This window comes from Rhinopithecus roxellana, chromosome 16 (genome assembly GCF_007565055.1).
Source record: "Rhinopithecus roxellana isolate Shanxi Qingling chromosome 16, ASM756505v1, whole genome shotgun sequence".
Classification (NCBI taxonomy): domain Eukaryota; kingdom Metazoa; phylum Chordata; class Mammalia; order Primates; family Cercopithecidae; genus Rhinopithecus; species Rhinopithecus roxellana.
Window position 1 is genome coordinate 16625945 of NC_044564.1, and position 12651 is coordinate 16638595.

General features: G+C 58.1%; 1 protein-coding gene across 3 annotated transcripts; it reads left to right on the forward strand.

Annotated features, from left to right (window-relative positions):
* Positions 1 to 1664: 1664 nt before the first annotated feature.
* Positions 1665 to 12496, forward strand: SLC2A8 (solute carrier family 2 member 8). Of its 3 annotated transcripts, XM_030919941.1 has the most exons (10): positions 1665 to 1813; positions 1902 to 2064; positions 2470 to 2676; positions 4505 to 4604; positions 7175 to 7371; positions 8231 to 8374; positions 8531 to 8639; positions 9385 to 9558; positions 9986 to 10131; positions 11715 to 12496. In XM_030919941.1, exons 1-10 carry the CDS (start codon positions 1758 to 1760, stop codon positions 11850 to 11852), a joined length of 1434 nt encoding a protein of 477 aa, XP_030775801.1. In that variant the 5' UTR covers positions 1665 to 1757; the 3' UTR covers positions 11853 to 12496. The 3 variants fall into 3 exon arrangements, with proteins under 3 accessions (XP_030775801.1, XP_030775803.1, XP_030775802.1); XM_030919943.1 differs by lacking the exon at positions 9986 to 10131 and having other exon boundaries at positions 11715 to 11800; XM_030919942.1 differs by lacking the exon at positions 7175 to 7371 and having other exon boundaries at positions 1669 to 1813; positions 8226 to 8374.
* Positions 12497 to 12651: the final 155 nt, after the last annotated feature.

The following is a 12651-nucleotide window of genomic DNA, read 5'->3' on the forward strand; positions in this document are numbered from 1 at the left end:
GACAGAAGTAAACAGGGGTCACAAAGCAGTGATAAATGCTGTGATAAGAATACACATTGGCCGGGCGCGGTGGCTCAAGCCTGTAATCCCAGCACTTTGGGAGGCCGAGACGGGCGGATCACGAGGTCAGGAGATCGAGACCATCCTGGCTAACATGGTGAAACCCCGTCTCTACTAAAAAAAATACAAAAAACTAGCCGGGCGAGGTGGTGGGCGCCTGTAGTCCCAGTTACTTGGGAGGCTGAGGCAGGAGAATGGCATAAACCCGGGAGGCGGAGCTTGCAGTGAGCTGAGATTCGGTCACTGCACTCCAGCCCAGGCGACAGAGCGAGACTCCGTCTCAAAAAAAAAAAAAAAAAAAAAAGAATACACATCTAGTGCTTGAGTTATCAAGCACTAGATGCTGTGGGAGTACAGAAGGGCAGTTGCCTAAGTCTTTAAAGATAGTCTTGTGGTCAGGATTGAAAAATGTTGGTTGCTAGAACCATCAGGTGACTGCAGTATGTCAAATGACTATCTTCATCATACCGGTTAGCCTTCGAGGGCTTCATATGTCTTATATACATTACCTTGCTTCACAACTCTCCTGGAAGATAATGGTCATCCCTACTTAGAGATGAGGAAACACAAGGCCCAGAGAGGGATTACAAGCCAAGCCTCTTACTCCCATGCTCTGGCTCTTTCCAGAATTACACCAGCATTCCACCGCAGCTGCCTGCAACCAGAGTGTTGGGTATGAATTGGGTACAACTGGTGAGATCCAACAGTGCCTCATCATTCGACTTGGGTGCACACGGGGAGATGGTGGCATTAAAATCTACAGGGAACTCAAAATTCGGAGACAGGTCGATGAAGATTCAAGAGTCAGGACTCCCTGTGAAGTGAGTGAGACTTAAGAGGGGGAGTGGAGCCCAGATCTGTCACACATAGGGCGTGGGGTACCCCGCCTACCACTGGTCCTCAGCGCCTGGAGACGCGAGCCTTCAGCAATCTGGGAAGCATGAAGGTGGGTTTCGGTGCACAGGGCCACGCCTCCGCCGCCAGCAGCCCAGCGGGAGCGTATGACCAGTCTTGGCGTCCGAGAGGAGAGGGAGGCGGCCCAGGACAGTTTGCTTAGAGGCTCTCTCTCCTGCAGACCTGGGCCCAGGAAGAGGTCAGATGCCTCCAATACAGGCCCCAGGGCAGCGATTAACGCAGGGAAGGAACTGCAAACCGGACCCGGCAGGACAGTTGCAGCTTCTCGGAGTTGGGGGCGGGAAGTCTCGGGCTGAGGCCCACGTGCTCCGCCTTCGCCCCGCCCCTACCCTCATTGGTTGAAGCTAGATTGAGAGGCGGTGCCAGAAAAAAATAACTCCTCCCTCCAACCTCATTGGCCAGCTCAGTTCTGAGGCAACTCTCTGGCCCCGTTTACGGACTCGCACTACAATCCGATTGGGTGATTGTGCTCCCAGACGGAAACTCCGCCCCACCTGTACCTAGGGCCTCTCCGTCCTAGGGGCGGTTCCAGCGCGCTTTGCTAATCAGCTTTATGCTTCCATTGGTCTACTTTAATGTGAGGGCGGGTCCTAGCGCATTCGCTAACCCCGCCTTGCATTCCTATTGGCTGCTTCTGCTCTGCGATTCCGATCCCGCCCAGCACCGCCCCCCGCCCCCCGCCCCCCGCCGCCCATTGGCTGTGAGAGGCCGGTGCGGGCCGCACCCGCGGGGCCGGTGGTGGTTCAGGCGCCGGAGCGGGCCGATCGGCGTTGGCCGCGGACATGACGCCCGAGGACCCAGAGGAAACCCAGCCGCTTCTGGGGCCGCCTGGCGGCAGGTGAGCCCCGGGAAACCCGGGCCTGGACGCGGCCTCGCCCTCCCGCCCCTCCGCGTCCGCTCGGCTCACCCTCGGCCTGTCCCCGCAGCGCGCCCCGCGGCCGCCGCGTCTTCCTCGCCGCCTTCGCCGCTGCCCTGGGCCCGCTCAGCTTCGGCTTCGCCCTCGGCTACAGCTCCCCGGCCATCCCGAGTCTGCAGCGCGCCGCGCCCCCGGCCCCGCACCTGGACGACGCTGCCGCCTCCTGGTTCGGGGTGAGGCCCCGGACTCGCCCCTCCAGCCCTGGGATCCCGCGCCCTCCTCTCGGAACGGGCATCGGGACCCTCCGTCCCCCACCCTCCCCTCGGGACAGGCCTCGGGCCCCTCCGCCACCGCCCTTCCCCACAAGACGGGCATCGGGCCTTTCGGGATGGGCATCGAGCTCCTCAGTCCCCCACCCCTCCCCTCGGGACAAGCGCCGGGCCCCTCAGCCCCCCACCCCTCCCCTCGGGACAAGCGCCGGGCCCCTCAGCCCCCCACCCCTCCCCTCGGGACGGGGGCCGGGCCCCGGCTTATTTGCCTGAAGTCGCCTCCTTCCCTCTGAGCCCGCGGGGCGTGGGCGGAGGGGGAGGATGGGCTGCGGCTTCGGCGCCCCCTCCTCAGCCGCCGCCCGCCCCCAGGCCGTCGTGACCCTGGGTGCCGCGGCAGGGGGAGTGCTGGGCGGCTGGCTGGTGGACCGCGCCGGGCGCAAGCTGAGCCTCCTGCTGTGCTCCGTGCCCTTCGTGGCCGGCTTTGCTGTCATCACCGCGGCCCAAGACGTGTGGATGCTGCTGGGGGGCCGCCTCCTCACCGGCCTGGCCTGCGGTGTTGCCTCCCTAGTGGCCCCGGTGAGTGTCCCGTCTCGCGAGTGTCCTGTCTCGCGCGGCCTGAGACCGAGGAGGAGTGGACAAACCGCTCCTCAGTCCTGGGGGCGCGGCTTCCCCTGGTGGGACCTTATAGGTGCCAGGCTTGAAGTCCCTGCGTTATCTCGCGGTCCCTCCCGTCCACCCTGGGAAGGATCCTGCTGTTCTCTCCATTTTACACTGAGGACATGACATGCAGTCTCGGAAAGGTGAAGTCCTTTGCCCAGGCAGGGTCCACAGCTAGTCAGAGGGGAAGCAGTTGCTGGAACCCAGGATTGTCCCACTTAGCCATGCCCGTCTTTTGCTCTACGGACCTGCAGATGATGCATAGGAGCCCACTCCCTACATTATGGTTTTCATCCCTGGCTTCCGGTCAATGACTGCAATTAGCAGGAAGTTCCTGTCCTGGTTTCTCCTGGGGCAAAGGCTGCTGGTCTCTGTGTTCCCCTTCCCTTCTCACAGGCCAGCCCCTCTGGCTTCCCTATCTTCCCCCTTTCCCCCTCCTGACCCAGGCTGCCCACTTGGGAGCCCCGAACATCTGGGTTAAATCCTGGTTCTGCCACTGACCTGAGCAGAGTGTCTCCTTGGGCCTCAGTTTCCTTCCCTGGAAAACAGGGATTATGGCATTAGTCCCTGAGGGAGTGGTCAGGATTCAGTGGGACTTTGGGTAGACAGCCCCTGGCATGGCTTGTGGAGGACTGGACCCTGACAGCTTGGTGACCCATGAACTGCCCCCAGCCATGGGCGTGGACAATATCTCACTGGAGTGAGGTTGAAAGCAGCCACTCGGGGCCCTCCCTGGGTGCGCATTTCACCAGCATTTGCTAACTGGCAGCAGCAGCTGGACCAGAAGAGGGTGGGGAAGAAGCTGGACCTTTCATGTCTGTGGTTTTTTTAACTGGGCAGAAACACACCTGTGTTAGGGCTTAAGCTATGGAATAACCTTAGATGCATGGGTGAGGGCCTGGTGGCCTGTGGGCCCAGGAGGGAGCAGTGCCTAGTGACTGAGGCGGAGAGTTCGTGCTTCTGGTTCAAGGCCACCACTCCAAGCCTGGGCCCTGGGCTAGGATCCTGGGTGGGCGTCACATGGAGCTGGTTAGCAAGGTGGAATCTTTTGCCTGCCCAGACCTACTGCATCGGAATCTACGTTTTATCCAGGGTGTCTGTGCCCATTAAACGAAGGCTTGAGAAGCTCTGTGCCCACTGCCTCGCCATCACATGCAGCCCTCTCTGTTACCTTTAATCCCCTTTAAACGCCTACCACAGATCTGTCAGTCAGTGGTGAGGACCTGGGGATGGCTCTGCTCACCTGGGCAGGTTCCACTAAGGGGCCTCAGGGCCTGCCGTAACACCCTGCAAGGACTTTCCTCAGCTCTGAATGGCTGAGACCTTTCTGTTTTAAGAACTCTTGGAGCCTGAGTAAAGCCTCATTTTTTTTTTTTTTTTTTAATTTTTAAAATTTTTAAATTTTTAAAAATTTGTATTTATTTGTTTATTTTTAAGACGGAGTTTCGCTCTTGTTGCCCAGGCTGGAGTGCAATGGTGAGATCTTGGCTCACTGCACTGCAACCTCCACCTCCCGGGTTCAAGTGATTCTCCTCCTTCAGCCTCCTGAGTAGCTGGGATTACAGATGCGTGCCACCAGGCCCAGCTAATTTTGTATTTTTAGTAGAGATGGGGTTTTTCCCTGTTGGTCAGGCTGGTCTCGATCTCCCGACCTCTGGTGATCTGCCCGCCTCGGCCTCCCAAAGTGCTAGGATTGCAGGCGTGAGCCACTGCGCCCAGCCGTAAATCCTCATCTTGTTGCTGGCAGGTCTACATCTCTGAAATCGCCTACCCAGCAGTCCGGGGCTTGCTCGGCTCTTGTGTGCAGCTGATGGTCGTCGTCGGCATCCTCCTGGCCTACCTGGCAGGTATAGTTGTCATTATCTCTTGCTTCCTGTTTGTGGTCATGTGGCCATTTTACAGATGTGTAAACAGAGGTTCAGAGAGGTCAAGGGACTTGTCTGAGGTCACACAGCCAGTGCCCAACATGCCAGGCTCCAGATCACCTTCCTGGGACCTTGGGATAGGTGAGTCTTTTTTTTTTTTTTTTTTTTTTTTTGAGACAGAGTCTCGCTCTGTCACCCAGGCTGGAGTGCAGTGGCGGCTCACTGCAACCTCCGCCTCCTGGGTTCAAGCGATTCTCCTGTCTCAGCTTCCCAAGTAGGTGGGACTACAGGCGTGTGCCACCATGCCCAGCTAATTTTTTGTATTTTTAGTAGAAACAGAGTTTCACTGTGTTAGCCAGGATGGTCTTGATCTCCTGACCGTGTGATCCGCCCACCTCAGCTTCCCAAAGTTCTGGGATTTCAGGTGTGAGCCACCGCGCCCAGCCGAGAGGTGTGTCTTATGACTGAGTTCCAAGGAGAGCTGGAGAAGGTGATATCCTCATCTTTCCTGAAGCCCCCTCTAGGGGTGTGGGAAGGGCTGACTGGTTAGGTCAGTACCTTACTGTGCAGTGACAAACCAGAGGGCTCCAGAAGTGGGTGAGTCCCTGTAAAAATCTTCAGCCCAGGCGTCTGAAGGGCTGAGTGAGTCCCCCTGAGAATGTCAGTGCTGGATTCACCATGTCGGCGAGTTGCAATGTGAAGGAGGCCAGGTCCTGGCGACCCCGAGGGGCAAAGCTGGGCCAGCATGAAGACGCTTCAGGAGGCAGGTGTGTTCTCATTAGAAAGAAGCCAGGCTTTAGAGGCCAGACCCAGTGGCTCATGCCTGTAATCCCAGCACTTTGGGGGGCCGAGGCTGGCGGATCACCTGAGGTCAGGAGTTCGAGATCAGCCTGGCCAATATGGTGAAACCCCATCTCTATTAAAAATACAAAAATTAGCCAATTGTGGTGGTGGGCACCTGTAATCCCAGCTACTTGGGGGGCTGAGGAACAAGAATTGCTGAAACCCTGGAGGCTGAGGTTTCAGTGAGCTGAGATCATGCCACTGCACTCCAGTGTGGGTGACAGAGTGAGACTCTGTCTCAAAAAAAAAAAAAAAAAAAAAAGAAAAAACAAGGGCAGGCTTCAAATCTGACCATCCTGGGTTTGGGGATAGCCTCTCCTACGTGCTGCGTGACCTTGGCCAAGTCACACCACCTCTGGAAGCCTCAGTTTCTCTGTCTTGAAATGGGCATAACCTCATCTAGTCCAGTACCTGTCCATTAAAGTAAGTGACACATGAAAAGTGCCTAACAGTGGGTTCCAAATGAGAATTATCAAGGGATGACTTGAGAACCATGGGGATCATCAGGGTAGGAGGCCTCGGGGGCCTGACGGGCTATGGCCTGGCCCAGGGCACAGGCCCTCTGCATCTTCAGGACTGATGATGATACACAGGTCTTTGGTCTTTCATTTTTACCCACTTAACTACCCTAATTCAGAATCCTGCCAGCGTCTGGCTACCTTGGGAGACCTGAGTAAACCAAAGTCCCCACTGTGTGCAGGCATTGACGTTCATCATTTTGGGGACAGGTACTGGGTGTCCACCCACCCGTGGCACTATCTTCAGCTCATCTGAATATGTGCTTGTTGCTTCTCCTCCCTTTCCCGATCAGTTTCTGTGAGTTTTGATCCACTGGGGTGGGTGAACTCTTGTTAACTCCACAAAGTGACATGGTGGTGACACGTTTCTTCACATTGGGGCAGTCATGTTCCAACAACTAGACTTCATAGAATGATTGTCTGCACCCCCAGCACAGAAGAAAAATAGGGACATCATGGCTATCTTAGAGGTATTTTTCCACTGGGAACCAGGGATGGGTAAGCCTTGGGCTTAGGAAAAATTAATAATTAGAGCAACAGTGCCCTAGACTCATTTATTCCAAGGCCCCTTTGTAAGAGAACCTTTTAACCTTATATAAAGCTAGGCAATTCTGCACTTGTGCTGTTCTTCATACATCAAGACAGCAAAACCCTCTCACCTCTCTACTTTCATGTATACATTGAATAGATAATGCATTCAAATGATTCAACACTCAAGTGCCAGCGTGGGGAATGTCCAGTGAAAAGCTTACTCCACCTCTGTCCCTTTCCTGTCTGGGGGAGCCCCCATTGCCTGTTTCTTGGTAGCCTTCAGAGAGTCTGTTCATATGAGGGATATGCATATTTACCCTCCCTCCCCCACCTCTTCTACAAATGGTGCCACATCATACCACGTGGACACGCAGCAAACACCTCATCCTTTGTTTTGTGGCTACATAAATGTTTCGCCGAACAGATGCAGCCTAGTAATGTCCGCGTTGTCATACCCACCATCGCTTCTACAGCTGGTGTGGTTGGCCTGTGCCGTGCGCCTTCATGACCAGCTGTGATAATGGCAATGTCAGAAAACACGAGGGCAGATGTGCAGAGGCAGCAAGGCCCCATCTCTGAAGCTGAGTCTTTGAGGCTGGCAAGGCCCAGGCTGGCTCACCCTGGCTCTGACGCCAGCCTCCCCCCAACAACCTCCCGTAGGCTGGGTGCTGGAGTGGCGCTGGCTGGCTGTGCTGGGCTGTGCGCCCCCCTCCCTCATGCTGCTGTTCATGTGTGTCATGCCCGAGACCCCGCGCTTCCTGCTGACTCAGCACAGGCGCCAGGAGGCCATGGCCGCGCTGCGGTTCCTGTGGGGCTCCGAGCAGGGCTGGGAAGACCCCCCCATTGGGGCCGAGCAGGTGAGAGGCTGGGAGACAGAGCTGACAGGAGTGGGACAGCAGTCACGTGAGGGTAGCACAGCCTGTTCCCAAGGCCACAATTTGAGGGGACAGGGAGGTGCCTGTCCACCCTCCACCCTCAGTGAGGACAGTCCCAGTGCTTCCTGTCTTAGAGCAGGCCAAGACAGCTGGAACCCCACGGGGCTGGGCCCTAGCCTCCAAAGTCACCAGCAAAGCCCGAGCCTTGACCCTTTCTGTCTCAGGAAGAGAATGGCCAGGCCTGGTGGGGGATACAGAGGCAGAGCTGAGGACTTGGATTTAACAAGAGAGTTGTAGGGCAGGGTAGAGGGTTAAGAGTCTGGGTTTTAGAGTCACCCAGGCATGGGTTTGAAGCTCCCATGCTGCCCCTCACCTAAGCCTGAGCTCTTCCCCTGTGACATGGGAGTCAGCACATGCTTCACAGTGGTGGGTGGGGCTCAGTGGGGGGAAGGAAGGCGGGGCTTAGTGAGGAGGATGGGTTCAGTGGGGAGGGGAGGGTCCGTGGGGAGGGCCGTAGGAGGTGCTCAGCTAGAGCCACATCCAGACCTGAGGCAGGTGCTGGACGTGTTGGTCGTGGCAAGGATGAGGACAGCAGCTTGCTCTTTGCCCAGATTACCTCTTTGTGGCTCCCCCCACCGATCAGGAAGTGCCCTGGGCAGGTGCGGGTCATCTCACCTGACACATGGGGAGGCTGGGACTTGTCTGCACACCTGAGGACACAGAGGGTGCTGGGATGAGGAGCCGACACACTCCCCAAGCCTTAGGACAGTGGACCCATAGAGAGGGCGCCCCTTGCGGGAGAGGAGAGAGAAATCCTGATGGTCAGTCTCCGTCAGAGCAGAGCTTTCGTCTGGCCTTGCTGCGGCAGCCCGCCATCTACAAGCCCTTCATCATCGGCGTCTCCCTGATGGCCTTCCAGCAGCTGTCGGGGGTCAACGCCATCATGTTCTATGCAGAGACCATCTTTGAAGAGGCCAAGTTCAAGGTAAAGGGGCCTCTGCCTGGCCTGCCTCGTCTAGCCCCCACATAGATGGAGCTTCCTCCCCAAGCCCAGGACCCAGCCACCCAGCACAGGCCTGGAGAGGGAGGGACCAAGCTCTCGCCTGACCCGCCTGACCCGCCTGGGCTCCATCTCCCCCAGGACAGCAGCCTGGCCTCGGTCGTCGTGGGTGTCATCCAGGTGCTGTTCACAGCTGTGGCGGCTCTCATCATGGACAGAGCAGGGCGGAGGCTGCTCCTGGTCTTGTCAGGTGAGGGCTCACCCCTGAGCAGCCTCCCCGCCATGGGCTGGAGGGCCTTTACCCAGGCCACCACATTGCAGGAGGAGGACAGGGAGCATTTGTGATGCCAAACGTCGTGGACTAACGCGGCCATGATCTGACGGCAGCTCGTCACCAAGCGCTCACTGCAGGCCTGTCCATGCTAGTGGCACTCCCACACCACGCCTTTGACCTCTGGTGAACCCACCAGAAGGCGCCGTCACAGCCCCAGCTTATGATGGGAAAACTGAGGGCCAGGAAGGTGAAGCGACTCAGGAGCTTGTGGGTCGTTTTGGACAAGTGACTTTACCTCTCTGAGCCTCAGTTTCCCCCTCTGGGAAATGGGGGTAATGGTAGCGCCTCCCTCAGCGCCACTGTGAGGAGTGGGAGGTGATCCATGTGAGGCCTTCAGCAAGAGCTGCGGCCCACGGACATTTGGTACCCAGCAGCTGCTGCAAAGACAACCGTTGGGGCTGAGAGTCACCCGCTGCTGCTGCGCCGGTACCTCCCGTCTCCTCGGCCCAGAGGGTCTGCTCCAGGAACTTCTTGCAGATCGCTGAAGTCCAAGGCGGGGTGGCTGCCACCCAGTCAGGGCTCCTGGGGCCAAGGTCCCGGAACACCAGGCTGGCCGCTCTCTGGGAGCCGAGCCCACCCCTCTCAGAGGCATCCAGGCCATGCTGCTGCCCCCTGGACCGTTCCCCGGGCGCCCCACCCACTGCCGCCCTCCCACCTGCAGGTGTGGTCATGGTGTTCAGCACGAGTGCCTTCGGCACCTACTTCAAGCTGACCCAGGGTGGGCCCGGCAACTCCTCGCACGTGGCCCTCTCAGGGCCTGTTTCCACGGAGCCTGTTGATGCCAGCGTGGGGCTGGCCTGGCTGGCCGTGGGCAGCATGTGCCTCTTCATCGCCGGTAAGGGGGCCCGTGGGAGGCTAGGCGAGGAGTGGGAAGTGATCCCCCGGCCCTGCACTGGCAGCTCCCAGCAGGTGGGGTCTTCCCCAGCCTCACCTCTAGTCTCGTGGGTCCCAAGCTCTGTATTTATAGCTCTGACCGCATGCAGATGCTGAACTAGGCTCCTCTGCTTTCCTTTCACTTAATCCCCTGAGCAGCGCTTGAGCAGGCCCCGTTGTGACCCCATCTCAGAGACAGAGCCTGTGCCTGAGGAGGGAAGAGGCTGGCCCAGGCCTTGGCAGGAAAGCATGGAGCTGGCGGGACCACACTGGGATCCAGGACCGCTCAGCCCCACAGGCCAGGAAGCTGGGTCTCTTGGCTCTGTGGCGAGCCGAGGAGCCCAGCCCTGCGGGCCCTGATGCCTGTCCTGCCTGTCTCGCTCCCACAGGCTTTGCGGTGGGCTGGGGGCCCATCCCCTGGCTGCTCATGTCAGAGATCTTCCCTCTGCATGTCAAGGGCGTGGCGACAGGCGTCTGTGTCCTCACCAACTGGCTCATGGCCTTTCTCGTGACCAAGGAGTTCAGCAGCCTCATGGTGAGTGCAGGCTCCCCCGGCACCCCATTCGTGCAGTCAGCCGAGCAGCACTGTCTTAAACCACTTGTATTGCAGAAGACCCAGGGTCGTGGCCCTTACATGCAGCCTGGGCCCCATCATGCCTGGGCCACTGGCTATCTTGGGCAAGGAGAAGTGGAGGCAGATGGGCTGGGCCAGATGGGGAACCCAGGCTGTGACCCCTCAGGAGTCCTCCGCCTGTCTTGGCAGTCAGACAGCACAGCTGGCCTCTCCCCTTAGTGAACGTCAGGAACGTGGGCCTTGAGCCTAAGGTCTACGTGGGAAGAGTTGACAGGACTGGGCTGCAGCCCCACCCTGGCTACTTCCTTGCTGTGTGACCTTGGGTATGACGCTTACCTTCTCTGAACCTGCTTCCTTAGCTGAAACTGGAGGAGAGTAACAGCAGCTTGCTGTTAAGGCTGATGGGAGCATTAACTCAGTTCATCCTGCTGCTGCCTTCTCACGGATGGACTGGCACAGGCGTGGACCCTGTCCCAGTTGGCTTCCCAGCCAACACAGAGACAGTTCTTGGGCAGATGATCTGGTCGTTTGTTCAGTCATTTGTGCCCTCCAGGTCTCCTGGCATGTGCCATGTTCAGGCCCATTCAAGGCGCCAGGGAGAGCAATGAACAAGATGGACACGGTGCCCCTTATGACAGGGGCAGGAAAGGCTGTGGCAGTGGTGGCAGAATGAACCAGTGGGGTGGGTTAGGATGTGGTAGGGCGGGTCGGTGAGGGGCCAGCCTGGAGTCTGTGCAGGGCCTGGGACCCAATTAGGCAGGGCTGCTCAGGGAGCACATTGGGGAGCTGGGCCGATGCCTGGGGGTGGAGATTACTTGCTGCAGCTGGGAGGGGATGGACAGCAAAGGAAGGAGGAAAAGCAGCCAAGGAGGAGGTGACAAAGGACCTAACAGTCCTGTTAGGAGAGATAATGTCCAAGAGGCCAAGAGAAGGCCTTCAAGGAGGGAGAGATCACCAGGTCCCAGAGGACCAGGAGCTGAGAAGCACCTTTTTAGTTCTGGCATGTGGGAGGTCACAGCGGTGGGGGGTGGCGGGGACGGGCTCTGGCTGAAGGGGATGGCTCACTCCTGCCTCCATGCCACTAGCCCCAAGAGTCCCCATGTGCTCCTGGGGCCATGCTCGCTCTGCCCTATCTCACCCATTTCCACCGCACTATGAAAGAACCCCCAGCGGCCTCAGCGTGGGGCCAAAGCTGAGAGTGGAGGGTGGGTCTGTGGACCCTGGAGTCAGACCTGGAGCAGGCGCTTAGCTGTCACTGGATAGCGGGTCTCTGGCCTTGAGGCAGTCACTTCATTGCTGTGAGCCTCAGTTTCCCCAGCCATACAACCTCAGTATCTTGGACAGTGCTCGGCCCAAGCCATCAGACTGGATGCCAGACTATCCTCCATGTCCCAGAGCTGGGTGGAGACAAAATGGCTGCAGCCTTGGGCAGGGCAGGCTGGGGTCAGGGAACTGGACCCCCTGGTGGCGGAGCTGCCTCAGTGATTGCCTGGGGCCTCCTGATCTCTCCCCACGTCCACCCATGGCCTTTCATCTCTCTGCAGGAGGTCCTCAGGCCCTACGGAGCCTTCTGGCTTGCCTCCGCTTTCTGCATCTTCAGTGTCCTTTTCACCTTGTTCTGTGTCCCTGAAACCAAAGGAAAGACTCTGGAACAAATCACAGCCCATTTTGAGGGGCGATGACAGCCACTCACTAGGGGACGGAGCAAGCCTGTGACTCCAAGCTGGGCCCAAGCCCAGAGCCCCTGCCTGCCCCAGGGGAGCCAGAATCCAGGAGCACAGCCCCTCGGAGCCTTGGTCTGCAGGGTCCTTCCTTTCTGGCATGCTCCCTCCAGCCCACGACCCGGGGCTAGGAGGCTCACCCGCCTCCTGTTCCAGCTCCGGCTGCTGCTCTGCGGACTCGGGCACACCTTAGAGCTTTGCAGACCTGCAGTCAGCCCTCCATGCGCAACACTAAAGCAGTGCAAGGGGAGGTGGGCCTCTGGGCTCTTTGTCTTCAGGCTGGAGGTGCTTTTGGAGGTTGGGTGCTGGGCACCCGGTCGCTCCTCTCATGCGGCTGCCTTATCGGGAAGGAACTTTGTTTGCCAAATAAAGATTGACACAGAAAATCAGGTCAGTGTCTCTGGGCTTTGTACAAGCTCAGTTTGAAGAGGGTTTATTCCCACCACTTCCAGGACTAGATGCTGCCCAGGACACCCTGTGGCTTTACTTGCTCATGGTCAGCCAAGCCTACCCTTGGCACTGAGAAGTCATTTCTGGCTCCTTCCTTGGGCTCAGTTCCCTGGGTCATCAGCCATCAAATCTTGTTGAGTTTAAAAAATAAACAGAAATAGGCCGGGCGCGGTGGCTCAAGCCTGTAATCCCAGCACTTTGGGAGGCCGAGACGGGCGGATCATGAGGTCAGGAGATCGAGACCATCCTGGCTAATACGGTGAAACCCCCGTCTCTACTAAAAAATACAAAAAACTAGCCGGGCGACGAG

What these genes read in the sequence shown, in the direction of transcription:
- SLC2A8 (XM_030919941.1), top strand. Translation starts at nt 1,758, where the DNA reads ATGACGCCCGAGGACCCAGAGGAAACCCAGCCGCTTCTGGGGCCGCCT. An exon ending in CTGCCGCCTCCTGGTTCGGG is followed by an intron (nt 2,065 to 2,469) that starts GTGAGGCCCCGG and finishes GCCCGCCCCCAG; the next exon opens with GCCGTCGTGACCCTGGGTGC. An exon ending in TTGAAGAGGCCAAGTTCAAG is followed by an intron (nt 8,375 to 8,530) that starts GTAAAGGGGCCT and finishes CATCTCCCCCAG; the next exon opens with GACAGCAGCCTGGCCTCGGT.